Source organism: Carassius gibelio, chromosome A4 (genome assembly GCF_023724105.1).
Source record: "Carassius gibelio isolate Cgi1373 ecotype wild population from Czech Republic chromosome A4, carGib1.2-hapl.c, whole genome shotgun sequence".
Taxonomy (NCBI): domain Eukaryota; kingdom Metazoa; phylum Chordata; class Actinopteri; order Cypriniformes; family Cyprinidae; genus Carassius; species Carassius gibelio.
This window is the reverse complement of record NC_068374.1, coordinates 15386381-15400098: the sequence shown is the minus strand read 5'-3', so window position 1 is coordinate 15400098 and position 13718 is coordinate 15386381. Positions and strand designations below refer to the sequence as shown.

Here is a 13718-nt window from a genome sequence, read left to right as displayed (position 1 = left end):
GCCTTGATTTGAAAGAGAACCGTGGCATCCACTAGCATATGCCGTTTGCGTTCAGCAGGTGTTTTTCAAAATGGCGCTAGGGTGATGTGGGGAGAGACAGAGGAGACCATCTGTTGAATAAAGTCTTTGTTTCATTTGTGTACAAAGTGTTCTCATCGCTTCCTAACGTTACGGTTCATCCACTGATGGCAGATGGGTAATTCTGACGGTGCTTTTCATACTTTTCTGGACCTTGACCGACGAGTGTTTTACTTGGGGATGGTCACAGGCCTCCCGGTTTTCATCCAAAATATCTTTAACCCCTTTGCTGTCAAGGATCGTCACCGGCCCCAGATTATTGTTTTACTTTCACAGCACGTTAAACATCACTCTCTTACTTGACCTGGAGAAACTGCGCATCAGTTGAAAGTTTAAAGACTGTAGCTTCAATATTTGACCAATGTTTTGATAAAACAGTGACCGTTATTTAGTAATTTATGTCAGGAGTACAAAATAGGAGCCATTTTTAGAATAGAAATTCACCAAGCATTCATATTCAGTCACGTCTGCAGTGGTTTGTGTTGTCATAGATTCACTGAAAAGCGTCAAATAGGGTTTATAGGCAAAAGTTGCATATACACAGAGATATATTTACTGATGTTTACTTTATATTTCTTCAGACAGAATCATAATTTCTATTCATTTTCCACTGGTTTACGCGATCTGATGGTAATGATCCGCTGCCAGCCCTGTCTCTGTGTGTATAGTCTTCCGTGTGTGCGCTGACAGAGACCGGATTCGCCCGTGTCTTGTCCATCATAACGGTGCATCATATGCCGCCCCGTCCTACCCATGATGCATTTCCTGTACACTTCCGTGTTGATATCTGACCACAACAACACAGAGAAACCTCTGTACCCATGAAATATCCAAATAATAAACACACGATTACGTTAGTTAATGGTTGGTATGCGATTTTCTTGAGATTTGGGGCGTTTTTATAACAATATTAAAAATGTACATCTGAAATGCTAACTTGTGCAGCGATGTAAAAGGCTATAAATAGCAAATTCCACATGTGATCGCAAAAGGAGGTTATTACAAACCTCAGTCAGGGTTTAAAGTGAGTTTTGAGTAAAAGTGTACTAATAATTTCATAAATAGTCTTATGTAGCTTGATGCTAACGTCAGGTCTAATGCAGCTACATAGCAGGTGCAGTTCTTCTTCATAATGCATTTTGTAATAGTTTTGTCAAAGGTTGTAAGAAAATGTTTTGTTGTATTTTTATAGTAAGGCTTTTGATAACAGTGGGGTAAATGTATACTGGAAGTGAAGCGATGTGGCTTGGTAAACCTTGAAATACCAGAACAAAGGCTAAAAGTAGCGAAATAAAAACAAAAGAATGATGATAAATGAAGAATGAGGATTTTGTGTCATACCTGGCCGATGTGTGAAAGGCTCGTTTCGGAAGAACAATAGAATCATGAATGGGGCAGTTTTGCCGGTCCAAACAAGAGATAATCAGGAGTCATAAATCAATTTTGTTAGCCTTTTATGAGCCTTCTCTAAAAACACACATGACATGGTCTTAGAAAAGGTTTCATAAAATTCACACTTTGTGAGATCATATTCTGAAATATCAAAGTATTAGTAGACTTGTGGCTTTAGCTTCATTATGTATCTAAAATCATATCCTACATCATTTAATACACTTCAATAGGTTTTTAATATTTTTATTGACATGTTTGAGCTTATCTCGATTATAACGGTCTGAGTAATTCTGATTCCTGAACAGTAAACTTTGAAGTGTCAGCTTTGTGAACATTATGTATCTAGTAAGAAAGACTCCTAAGCAGCAACCTTTTAATTTTGGTTATGTCATTTGTGTCTCCATGCTGAAAATGAGTGGTGACAAGTAAGGGGTTAAATTGTGTTCCGAAGACGAATGAAGTTTTTACAGGTTTGGAACAACACGGGGGTAGGTAAGTGATTAGTGACACAATTTTGGGGTGAAGTATCCCTTTAATATCACTACTTTGAGTTGCGGACAATTGACACCGTTTCGTGTTTGCTTCAAGACAGTCGAGAATTGATTTCCACTTAAAACTTGAGCTCAGCGATTTGAGTTGTATTTAAAACAAAAGCCGCAAGTAATCCACATAACTTTATATATTCTGAATGTCGGGAACCAAACTACTGTTTGGAAGACAAGTTAAAAAAAATAAAATAAATAATAATAAGGGGAGCCTTGTGCCGCCCCAGGTTAGCAACTGGAGGAAGGATTAAGGAATGCACAACCTTACAAAAGGTTGTGGAACCTTGGTTTAATAGTGAGAGGGGAAAGAATAAAAACACTGGGAAGAGGCATGTAATCCCGCATTCTGCCGAACCAAAACAATACCAATAGACAAAAAGACACCTAAGGGTTCTGAAAAGTTTATTAAAAACACTAGATTTACATGACCAGAGTAACTTCTCCACTAGAAACCACAGTCTGCTCCCCAGAGACAGCCTTGATACGAGTGTCTCTTCCTGAAAGAGAGATGTTCAAAGTGAGAATGCACTTCTAAAATGCCCAGTTCCTCTTGTCAAGAGCAAGAACTCACGTTTCCTGGTGCAGCTTTGCTCACAAGAGCCAGATGATGGATGGCACACCTCTGTAGTGCAGTGGATGAAGATCTGACAGGGAAGAAAGAGGCTCAAGTCATAGAATCCACAAGTAGTAAATATACAGATGTTCAAGTAAAGGGGGGCATACGGTTTCCTGCAGAGCAGCCAGTGAGGCTGGATCTACAAATGTGAACATCTTCACAACAAAGCGCTTGTAGTGGGTTGGGAACTGAAGACCAGACGATCCAGTCACTGGAACCAGTGTGGTCAGATAGCGGTCGTCCTGGTAAGGGCATCTGAAAACAAGAGAAAAAAAAAAAAGTTAGAAAGGGTCTCCCAGCAGACTAACTGGATAAAGATTGGCTGTACACTCACCCGTCGATCAGAAGGTCCCACTGGGGGAGACTGAGTGGACTGGGGGTTGAAGTCGTCCAACAACGTCCCAGCGTCAGGACAATGTTGGGGTCGGTCCTCTCCATAATGTGCACCTCAACATACACAGGCTCTCGCAGGACTTTTGTGATGGGATAATCAGCGTCACTGTAATAGGACGTGTAGGCCTCATCCCCTGAGGAACAACACTGGGGTTTAACCAGACTCCAGTTTGAAAGGCTTTAGGCAGACACAGGACAAGACCTTACCTTCAGCACAGCCTTTGGTGACGCATTGGCCATTGGCCAGTCTGAGCTCCACCCTGAGAGGTCCAGGAGCAGCTACTGGTGGAGGTGGAGGAACAGAGTTGACCTCCACAACCAGAGCTTCCACAGAAGTTCCCGAATATCTACACTGGAAGAGAAACCTGGACGACACACAGCGAGCTTGTAGCATTTATCAGGGATTAATGGTCACACCAAGACATGGATCACCTACTCAAAATGACTGTCCCTTGTGATAGAACCATATGGTCCAATCCCCACTTCATACGAGGAGGTCATTCGGTTTTCATACACCACATATCCGCTGTCCTCCTGTGAATAGGAACAGTGTCAGCATCCAGTCCATCACAAGCAAATGCAGAATAAAACCAGTAGCAGCTGCTCACCATCACGCTCGTGCCACATGCGGTCACAGGGAACTGGTATATAGCAAAGGAAGGTGTAGACCCCACAGGAGCACAAGGTGGGTCATTTCCACCCAGTAGATGAACCGTATCCAGACTCAGTCGAGGCAGAGTAACATCTCTAGACACCACTACCACAAACTGACCATCTCTAATACACTGGACGGTCACTAGAACAAGGTACAAGAGCAGGTTAAATTCAGAGAATCAGTTTGACACGAACGGAATAAGATTGAGAACACTTACCCGCCCTTCCATAGAAACACTGCTGTCCGTTAAAGCAGCAGTTGATAGCTTCACACTCAGCACCACTGATCCCAGGTAGACCACATTGGATCTGCTCAGAATCAGCTACAGCTACACATTTATCAAAGGGCTCTGCCTGCACTACTGGCTTCTGAAACTGCTGTTTAACTGGCTTCTGAATCGGAAACTGCGGCTTAGTTAACTGTTGAACAGGCTTCTGAAGTGGAAATTGCGGGTTAGGTAGGTGTTGAACTGGTTTCTGAAGTGGAAACTGCTGGTTAGTTAGCTGTTGAACAGGCTTCTGAAGCGGAAACTGCGGCTTAGTTAGCTGTTGAACTGGCTTCCGAAGCGGAAACTGCTGGTTAGTTAGCGGTTGAACAGGCTTCTGAAGCGGATACTGCGGCTTAGTTAACTGTTGAACAGGCTTCTGAAGTGGAAATTGCGGGTTAGGTAGGTGTTGAACTGGTTTCTGAAGTGGAAACTGCGGCTTAGTTAGCTGTTGAACTGGCTTCCGAAGCGGAAACGGTTGGTTAGTTAGCTGTTGAACTGGCTTCTGGAGCTGAAACTGCTGGTCAGTCTGCTGGAGCTGAAACTGCTGGTCAGTCTGCTGCATCATCAGAGCTTGAGCATCCTGAAGCGACTTACTCCACTGTGGAACAGCATGACAGAAAGCACAGACCAACGAAATCTGAACCAAACACCAACTTCCAGCCATTTTTCAACAGCTAAACACAAAGAGGAGACATTGCCCTTTGGTCTTTTTCTATTCTACAGATTTCAGCTAATTAACAATAGTCCCTCCCTCTTCATTAACAACTGAGTGGACAAATCCCAGGGTTGTAAATGGACATGTAAAACCGTTCTGGAGAATTTTTGCCCATACCCAAGCCACGTACCTTTTTATGTAGATATCATTTAAAATATTGTATCAATGCATTCTATGGCACCTTTAACTGGGATTATGAACTCATATTTTGGCCGGAAACAATAGTTTGAATTTCTTAACGATGGATTTGTTTCTTATAAACACAAAGCCTTTCACTTCAAAAGACAGTAATTGATGTGAATTACTTGTGGATTATATTGATATTTATATCAGCTCTTTGGACTTTCGTTCTGATGCCACCCATTCACTGCAGAGGATTCATTGGGGAGCAAGTGATGTAATTCTACATTTTTCCAAATCTTTTCCAATGATAAACTAAAAACCATTTAAAAAGAGAGAGATTTTTATGAATATTCTATATTATTTGAGTCATATCAGGGGCTTTTTTAATGACATTCATTGTCTATCATAGACACACAGTCAAACTTTAATTGTAAAATTGTGAATAAGTGTAGATGAAAATCTCAGATCTTTATCAAGCCTTCCATTGGCTAGTGACATTCCAGAACGTTCTCATTTGTTAATTTGTTGAATCAAAGGTAATCAATCAAGCTGAAAGGGGAGGAGCCGCTTAAATTCAAAGCTGTACTTAATGGCAAAGACGAGGACTGGTGGGTATTGTGTTAACGTTTGTCAGGATGGGTCTTTTGCAATATGTGTTAGTGCTGGTTGTGCTTGTGGTGTTTGATCTGAAGAATGCTTTTGGAAGTTTGAGATCCAGTCAAAGTCCAAAAAGCAAGAAGCATCAATCATATCCAGCTTCCAGAGTGCCTGTTTCTTCTCAAGTGCTCGGAAACACTTTGCAGAAGGCTTCTCTGTCTCAGAGTCTTGACTACAGAGGATTTGCACAAGAGCCTCTTGGTCTTCAGGAGAAGCAGGTGTTGCAGGGTCCAGTGAAGCCTTTGGACTGGAGGTTTCCCACTGTTCCAGAAGTGCCGAGTGAGATGGCGGTGGACTTCCATTTGAGGCAACCTGTGACTCCCAGTAGTGTAGCTATTCAATGCGGTGAGAACCGGGTTCATGTGGAGGTACAGCAGGACTTGTTTAGCAATGGTGAACTGATCCAGCCATCTGGTCTGACTTTGGGAGGATGTCCTGTTGTCGGTTTGGTCCCAGGCTCCAAGGTGCTCTTCTTTGACAATGAACTGCAGGACTGCAATAGTGTGTTGATGGTAAGAGCGGTTAAGTGTTACTAGATTTATTGAACCCTACTAAAAATGGGCCCTTGTTTTGGTATCGACGGTTCCCTGAATCTATATCTGGGGAAAAACTCTTAATAACCGCTTACTCGGGTAACCAAGTGTTATGGCATGACTTGCTAAGATGCCTTTAGGAATGGGGGGGGGGGTTTGGGGAGAATCCTCTAGGTAACAACGTCCGTCTCCTATAGATGACCAAGGATGAGCTTGTCTACACCTTTGCCCTTACCTACACTCCTGAGGCGTTTGCTGGCACTCCGATTACCCGTGCAGGTGGTGCAGTTATTGGTGTTCAATGCCATTATCAAAGGTAAGTGACCTTTTGTGACTCGTGGCATTGCTTGCGGTGGTGGAACTGGAAGCCCGTTTAATTGGTAACTTGAACGGCAGGTTTCAAAATGTCAGCGGTAATGCCTTGAAGCCAACTTGGGTCCCTTATGCCTCAACGGAGGCTGGTGAAGAAGTCTTGCTGTTCTCCCTGAAGCTCATGATGGGTTTGTGCAGTTTCTCTAGACCTCCTGCCTTCTGAACGAGGCTGTGCCTAAGCAGTTCTTCCCTCTTGCAGATGACTGGTCCTTTGAGAGGCCTTCAAACTCTTACTTCCTGGGTGACGTTATTAATGTTGAGGCATCTGTGAAGGTATACAACCACGTCCCTCTGCGTGTGTTTGTGGACAGCTGTGTGGCCACCCAAGTACCTGATGTGAACGCCCTTCCGAGATATTTGTTCATTGAGAATCATGGGTGTGTTCATGTCACCAGATGCTGCAGAGTTGACTTGTTCTCGCGTTTGCTCCTTGTAACCACTTTGTCCCCGACAACTACTTTTCACTCCTTTTTTTTAGATGTCTTGTGGATGCCAAGGTCACAGCTTCCAGCTCGCGCTTCATGCCTCGATCCCAGGAGGACAAAATCCGGTTCCAGCTGGAGGCCTTCATGTTCCAGGGGGGATCCAGTCCTTCTGTATGTATTATGAGTGTTTGGGAGAACGACCTCTCCCATTTGCTTTGGTTTGTGACCCCTTACCCGTGGTGTCTCTTGCAGATCTACATGACGTGTGTTCTGAAGGCCACTCTTGCTTCTGCACCTAGTGACGCGCTCCACAAATCCTGTTCCTTTGCCAATGGGTATGTTCATGCCACTTACGAATACATTAAAGGTGCCATGTCTGATTTTTCGTATTGCAGGTGGCTTGCTGCTGATGGGAACCACCAGGTTTGTGGTTGCTGTGACTCCACATGTGGTCCTGATGGTGGAACTGCTGCTTCTCCTTTTGGAGGTAGGAAGGTGCTTTTAAGCTTGGTTTTTGACCCTTCAAGCACTTAACTCTGGTGTCTGCTTTTTCTAGGCCTTCAGTGGGAAGGGAAGGCCTCGCTCGGTCCTGTAGTGGTTCAAGAGCACAAGAAGACTTTGGCTGGTCTTCAATAAATGTGGGGGAGCAAACTTATTCTTGCTTCGGTTTTTCTTGTCTAGTTTAACCAATTGATTTGAGCGAGGAAGCGGGTAGTCCTACTGTACCTATTCTCTTGCCAGAAGGAAAGGCTCCCTTTTCGCGTTAGGGAAGTTAATAACCCTTTTAAAGGGACCTGCTGTGAGCTCCCTTTTGATGAGTACTGTAAAGGTGGAATACATTGCCCATGATGCTGTAAAGGGACTGCTGTTAATTGGCACTTGTGCCAAGAGTTCTGCGTGAACGTCCACTTCCTTGAAGCACTGCAGATTTTGCGTGCCTCTTATGCAGTGAACTTGATTTCTTCGTGTTGGTAACTTCAAATGAGCAGTTTAATTTTCTCCTTGCATCCCCAAATAGGTTTGCTCAGTTAAATTTGTTTCCTAATGCTCCTTGTTGACATCTCTAATGCTTTTAAATCCATGTACAATAAAAGCGCACTCCCAGTATCAACACTGGCACAACATTTTCCACCTTCAGATGGGTTATTTATAGGTTTTCCATTGTGTTAGGAAAATGGCAGGCATCTCTTAAGTTCAATTTAGTATTTGGGGAGCCAAACTTGCAGAACCTGTACTGACGTAAGGGGGTTTTTGTGCAGTAGCAGGTCAATTATAATTCTGAAAAATAATTGCCGAAATGACACTCAAATAGAACTAATGTTTGGACTCTCAGTGAATGACCTCTTTTGAAAACTGTTGGCTTGTGCAACATCTTGGGCGGTTTGTTTCTAGCACAGTTTCAATATTAAAGGGATACTCCACCCCAAATTGAAAATCGTCATCACTTGCCCCCAAGTCGTTCCCAACCCATAAGAGCTTCGTTCATCTTTGGAACACAACTTATTTTGGAGGAAAACCAGGAGGCTTGTGATTGGCCCACAGACTGCCAAGTAAAATGCACTGTCAAGGTCCAGAAAAGCATCCTTGGAGTAGTCAGACTGTGTACGTTCTTCTGTGTCAGCCGCGCCACAAGCTTGTGTTTTCTACATAAATTTACGCCTTGATTTGAAAGAGAACCGTGGCATCCACTAGCATATGCCGTTTGCGTTCAGCAGGTGTTTTTCAAAATGGCGCTAGGGTGATGTGGGGAGAGACAGAGGAGACCATCTGTTGAATAAAGTCTTTGTTTCATTTGTGTACAAAGTGTTCTCATCGCTTCCTAACGTTACGGTTCATCCACTGATGGCAGATGGGTAATTCTGACGGTGCTTTTCATACTTTTCTGGACCTTGACCGACGAGTGTTTTACTTGGGGATGGTCACAGGCCTCCCGGTTTTCATCCAAAATATCTTTAACCCCTTTGCTGTCAAGGATCGTCACCGGCCCCAGATTATTGTTTTACTTTCACAGCACGTTAAACATCACTCTCTTACTTGACCTGGAGAAACTGCGCATCAGTTGAAAGTTTAAAGACTGTAGCTTCAATATTTGACCAATGTTTTGATAAAACAGTGACCGTTATTTAGTAATTTATGTCAGGAGTACAAAATAGGAGCCATTTTTAGAATAGAAATTCACCAAGCATTCATATTCAGTCACGTCTGCAGTGGTTTGTGTTGTCATAGATTCACTGAAAAGCGTCAAATAGGGTTTATAGGCAAAAGTTGCATATACACAGAGATATATTTACTGATGTTTACTTTATATTTCTTCAGACAGAATCATAATTTCTATTCATTTTCCACTGGTTTACGCGATCTGATGGTAATGATCCGCTCCCAGCCCTGTCTCTGTGTGTATAGTCTTCCGTGTGTGCGCTGACAGAGACTGGATTCGCCCGTGTCTTGTCCATCATAACGGTGCATCATATGCCGCCCCGTCCTACCCATGATGCATTTCCTGTACACTTCCGTGTTGATATCTGACCACAACAACACAGAGAAACCTCTGTACCCATGAAATATCCAAATAATAAACACACGATTACGTTAGTTAATGGTTGGTATGCGATTTTCTTGAGATTTGGGGCGTTTTTATAACAATATTAAAAATGTACATCTGAAATGCTAACTTGTGCAGCGATGTAAAAGGCTATAAATAGCAAATTCCACATGTGATCGCAAAAGGAGGTTATTACAAACCTCAGTCAGGGTTTAAAGTGAGTTTTGAGTAAAAGTGTACTAATAATTTCATAAATAGTCTTATGTAGCTTGATGCTAACGTTAGGTCTAATGCAGCTACATAGCAGGTGCAGTTCTTCTTCATAATGCATTTTGTAATAGTTTTGTCAAAGGTTGTAAGAAAATGTTTTGTTGTATTTTTATAGTAAGGCTTTTGATAACAGTGGGGTAAATGTATACTGGAAGTGAAGCGATGTGGCTTGGTAAACCTTGAAATACCAGAACAAAGGCTAAAAGTAGCGAAATAAAAACAAAAGAATGATGATAAATGAAGAATGAGGATTTTGTGTCATACCTGGCCGATGTGTGAAAGGCTCGTTTCGGAAGAACAATAGAATCATGAATGGGGCAGTTTTGCCGGTCCAAACAAGAGATAATCAGGAGTCATAAATCAATTTTGTTAGCCTTTTATGAGCCTTCTCTAAAAACACACATGACATGGTCTTAGAAAAGGTTTCATAAAATTCACACTTTGTGAGATCATATTCTGAAATATCAAAGTATTAGTAGACTTGTGGCTTTAGCTTCATTATGTATCTAAAATCATATCCTACATCATTTAATACACTTCAATAGGTTTTTAATATTTTTATTGACATGTTTGAGCTTATCTCGATTATAACGGTCTGAGTAATTCTGATTCCTGAACAGTAAACTTTGAAGTGTCAGCTTTGTGAACATTATGTATCTAGTAAGAAAGACTCCTAAGCAGCAACCTTTTAATTTTGGTTATGTCATTTGTGTCTCCATGCTGAAAATGAGTGGTGACAAGTAAGGGGTTAAATTGTGTTCCGAAGACGAATGAAGTTTTTACAGGTTTGGAACAACACGGGGGTAGGTAAGTGATTAGTGACACAATTTTGGGGTGAAGTATCCCTTTAATATCACTACTTTGAGTTGCGGACAATTGACACCGTTTCGTGTTTGCTTCAAGACAGTCGAGAATTGATTTCCACTTAAAACTTGAGCTCAGCGATTTGAGTTGTATTTAAAACAAAAGCCGCAAGTAATCCACATAACTTTATATATTCTGAATGTCGGGAACCAAACTACTGTTTGGAAGACAAGTTAAAAAAAATAAAATAAATAATAATAAGGGGAGCCTTGTGCCGCCACAGGTTAGCAACTGGAGGAAGGATTAAGGAATGCACAACCTTACAAAAGGTTGTGGAACCTTGGTTTAATAGTGAGAGGGGAAAGAATAAAAACACTGGGAAGAGGCATGTAATCCCGCATTCTGCCGAACCAAAACAATACCAATAGACAAAAAGACACCTAAGGGTTCTGAAAAGTTTATTAAAAACACTAGATTTACATGACCAGAGTAACTTCTCCACTAGAAACCACAGTCTGCTCCCCAGAGACAGCCTTGATACGAGTGTCTCTTCCTGAAAGAGAGATGTTCAAAGTGAGAATGCACTTCTAAAATGCCCAGTTCCTCTTGTCAAGAGCAAGAACTCACGTTTCCTGGTGCAGCTTTGCTCACAAGAGCCAGATGATGGATGGCACACCTCTGTAGTGCAGTGGATGAAGATCTGACAGGGAAGAAAGAGGCTCAAGTCATAGAATCCACAAGTAGTAAATATACAGATGTTCAAGTAAAGGGGGGCATACGGTTTCCTGCAGAGCAGCCAGTGAGGCTGGATCTACAAATGTGAACATCTTCACAACAAAGCGCTTGTAGTGGGTTGGGAACTGAAGACCAGACGATCCAGTCACTGGAACCAGTGTGGTCAGATAGCGGTCGTCCTGGTAAGGGCATCTGAAAACAAGAGAAAAAAAAAAAGTTAGAAAGGGTCTCCCAGCAGACTAACTGGATAAAGATTGGCTGTACACTCACCCGTCGATCAGAAGGTCCCACTGGGGGAGACTGAGTGGACTGGGGGTTGAAGTCGTCCAACAACGTCCCAGCGTCAGGACAATGTTGGGGTCGGTCCTCTCCATAATGTGCACCTCAACATACACAGGCTCTCGCAGGACTTTTGTGATGGGATAATCAGCGTCACTGTAATAGGACGTGTAGGCCTCATCCCCTGAGGAACAACACTGGGGTTTAACCAGACTCCAGTTTGAAAGGCTTTAGGCAGACACAGGACAAGACCTTACCTTCAGCACAGCCTTTGGTGACGCATTGGCCATTGGCCAGTCTGAGCTCCACCCTGAGAGGTCCAGGAGCAGCTACTGGTGGAGGTGGAGGAACAGAGTTGACCTCCACAACCAGAGCTTCCACAGAAGTTCCCGAATATCTACACTGGAAGAGAAACCTGGACGACACACAGCGAGCTTGTAGCATTTATCAGGGATTAATGGTCACACCAAGACATGGATCACCTACTCAAAATGACTGTCCCTTGTGATAGAACCATATGGTCCAATCCCCACTTCATACGAGGAGGTCATTCGGTTTTCATACACCACATATCCGCTGTCCTCCTGTGAATAGGAACAGTGTCAGCATCCAGTCCATCACAAGCAAATGCAGAATAAAACCAGTAGCAGCTGCTCACCATCACGCTCGTGCCACATGCGGTCACAGGGAACTGGTATATAGCAAAGGAAGGTGTAGACCCCACAGGAGCACAAGGTGGGTCATTTCCACCCAGTAGATGAACCGTATCCAGACTCAGTCGAGGCAGAGTAACATCTCTAGACACCACTACCACAAACTGACCATCTCTAATACACTGGACGGTCACTAGAACAAGGTACAAGAGCAGGTTAAATTCAGAGAATCAGTTTGACACGAACGGAATAAGATTGAGAACACTTACCCGCCCTTCCATAGAAACACTGCTGTCCGTTAAAGCAGCAGTTGATAGCTTCACACTCAGCACCACTGATCCCAGGTAGACCACATTGGATCTGCTCAGAATCAGCTACAGCTACACATTTATCAAAGGGCTCTGCCTGCACTACTGGCTTCTGAAACTGCTGTTTAACTGGCTTCTGAATCGGAAACTGCGGCTTAGTTAACTGTTGAACAGGCTTCTGAAGTGGAAATTGCGGGTTAGGTAGGTGTTGAACTGGTTTCTGAAGTGGAAACTGCTGGTTAGTTAGCTGTTGAACAGGCTTCTGAAGCGGAAACTGCGGCTTAGTTAGCTGTTGAACTGGCTTCCGAAGCGGAAACTGCTGGTTAGTTAGCGGTTGAACAGGCTTCTGAAGCGGATACTGCGGCTTAGTTAACTGTTGAACAGGCTTCTGAAGTGGAAATTGCGGGTTAGGTAGGTGTTGAACTGGTTTCTGAAGTGGAAACTGCGGCTTAGTTAGCTGTTGAACTGGCTTCCGAAGCGGAAACTGTTGGTTAGTTAGCTGTTGAACTGGCTTCTGGAGCTGAAACTGCTGGTCAGTCTGCTGCATCATCAGAGCTTGAGCATCCTGAAGCGACTTACTCCACTGTGGAACAGCATGACAGAAAGCACAGACCAACGAAATCTGAACCAAACACCAACTTCCAGCCATTGTTCAACAGCTAAACACAAAGAGGAGACATTGCCCTTTGGTCTTTTTCTATTCTACAGATTTCAGCTAATTAACGATAGTCCCTCCCTCTTCATTAACAACTGAGTGGACAAATCCCAGGGTTGTAAATGGACATGTAAAACCGTTCTGGAGAATTTTTGCCCATACCCAAGCCACGTACCTTTTTATGTAGATATCATTTAAAATATTGTATCAATGCATTCTATGGCACCTTTAACTGGGATTATGAACTCATATTTTGGCCGGAAACAATAGTTTGAATTTCTTAACGATGGATTTGTTTCTTATAAACACAAAGCCTTTCACTTCAAAAGACAGTAATTGATGTGAATTACTTGTGGATTATATTGATATTTATATCAGCTCTTTGGACTTTCGTTCTGATGCCACCCATTCACTGCAGAGGATTCATTGGGGAGCAAGTGATGTAATTCTACATTTTTCCAAATCTTTTCCAATGATAAACTAAAAACCATTTAAAAAGAGAGAGATTTTTATGAATATTCTATATTATTTGAGTCATATCAGGGGCTTTTTTAATGACATTCATTGTCTATCATAGACACACAGTCAAACTTTAATTGTAAAATTGTGAATAAGTGTAGATGAAAATCTCAGATCCTTATCAAGCCTTCCATTGGCTAGTGACATTCCAGAACGTTCTCATTTGTTAATTTGTTGAATC

At 42.7% G+C, this 13718-nt stretch overlaps 4 protein-coding genes and 1 long non-coding RNA gene across 5 annotated transcripts in view; 2 read left to right on the top strand and 3 right to left on the bottom strand.

The window, feature by feature from the left end:
* LOC127971401 (uncharacterized) overlaps positions 1-13718 on the bottom strand; it is a 187016-nt gene that overhangs the window by 42904 nt on the left and 130394 nt on the right. The window contains exons 8-9 of the mRNA XM_052574394.1: positions 12569-12778; positions 4141-4350 (exon numbers count right to left, since the gene is read on the bottom strand). Coding sequence (XP_052430354.1) covers positions 4141-4350; positions 12569-12778 — 420 coding nt within the window. The remainder of the gene's footprint in view (positions 1-4140; positions 4351-12568; positions 12779-13718) is intronic.
* LOC127971759 (uncharacterized) overlaps positions 1-13718 on the top strand; it is a 151184-nt gene that overhangs the window by 15917 nt on the left and 121549 nt on the right. The window lies entirely within an intron of this gene.
* On the bottom strand, positions 2401-3579 carry LOC127971596 (zona pellucida sperm-binding protein 4-like). Its single transcript, XM_052574715.1, has 5 exons — positions 3232-3579; positions 2966-3158; positions 2739-2886; positions 2587-2659; positions 2401-2512 (listed from the first exon to the last, which is right to left on the bottom strand). Exons 1-5 carry the CDS (start codon positions 3416-3418, stop codon positions 2436-2438), a joined length of 678 nt encoding a protein of 225 aa, XP_052430675.1. The 5' UTR covers positions 3419-3579; the 3' UTR covers positions 2401-2435.
* On the top strand, positions 5373-7896 carry LOC127971524 (zona pellucida sperm-binding protein 3-like). The gene is made up of 8 exons (XM_052574594.1): positions 5373-5954; positions 6173-6291; positions 6372-6475; positions 6547-6724; positions 6826-6943; positions 7025-7107; positions 7168-7259; positions 7329-7896. The coding sequence occupies exons 1-8, from the start codon at positions 5421-5423 to the stop codon at positions 7406-7408; spliced, it is 1308 nt and encodes a 435-aa protein (XP_052430554.1). The 5' UTR covers positions 5373-5420; the 3' UTR covers positions 7409-7896.
* Positions 10830-12007, bottom strand: LOC127971586 (zona pellucida sperm-binding protein 4-like). Its single transcript, XM_052574703.1, has 5 exons — positions 11660-12007; positions 11394-11586; positions 11168-11315; positions 11016-11088; positions 10830-10941 (listed from the first exon to the last, which is right to left on the bottom strand). The coding sequence occupies exons 1-5, from the start codon at positions 11844-11846 to the stop codon at positions 10865-10867; spliced, it is 678 nt and encodes a 225-aa protein (XP_052430663.1). The 5' UTR covers positions 11847-12007; the 3' UTR covers positions 10830-10864.

Coding starts and splice junctions, on each gene's coding strand:
- LOC127971596 (XM_052574715.1), bottom strand. CDS start 3,418: ATGCTACAAGCTCGCTGTGTGTCGTCCAGGTTTCTCTTCCAGTGTAGA. Junction 3,159..3,231: donor CACCAAAGGCTGTGCTGAAG/GTAAGGTCTTGT, acceptor GTTGTTCCTCAG/GGGATGAGGCCTACACGTCC. Junction 2,513..2,586: donor GCAAAGCTGCACCAGGAAAC/GTGAGTTCTTGC, acceptor TCTCTCTTTCAG/GAAGAGACACTCGTATCAAG.
- LOC127971524 (XM_052574594.1), top strand. CDS start 5,421: ATGGGTCTTTTGCAATATGTGTTAGTGCTGGTTGTGCTTGTGGTGTTT. Junction 6,292..6,371: donor GTTCAATGCCATTATCAAAG/GTAAGTGACCTT, acceptor CTTGAACGGCAG/GTTTCAAAATGTCAGCGGTA. Junction 7,108..7,167: donor TCCTGTTCCTTTGCCAATGG/GTATGTTCATGC, acceptor TTCGTATTGCAG/GTGGCTTGCTGCTGATGGGA.
- LOC127971586 (XM_052574703.1), bottom strand. CDS start 11,846: ATGCTACAAGCTCGCTGTGTGTCGTCCAGGTTTCTCTTCCAGTGTAGA. Junction 11,587..11,659: donor CACCAAAGGCTGTGCTGAAG/GTAAGGTCTTGT, acceptor GTTGTTCCTCAG/GGGATGAGGCCTACACGTCC. Junction 11,089..11,167: donor TGGCTGCTCTGCAGGAAACC/GTATGCCCCCCT, acceptor CTTCCCTGTCAG/ATCTTCATCCACTGCACTAC.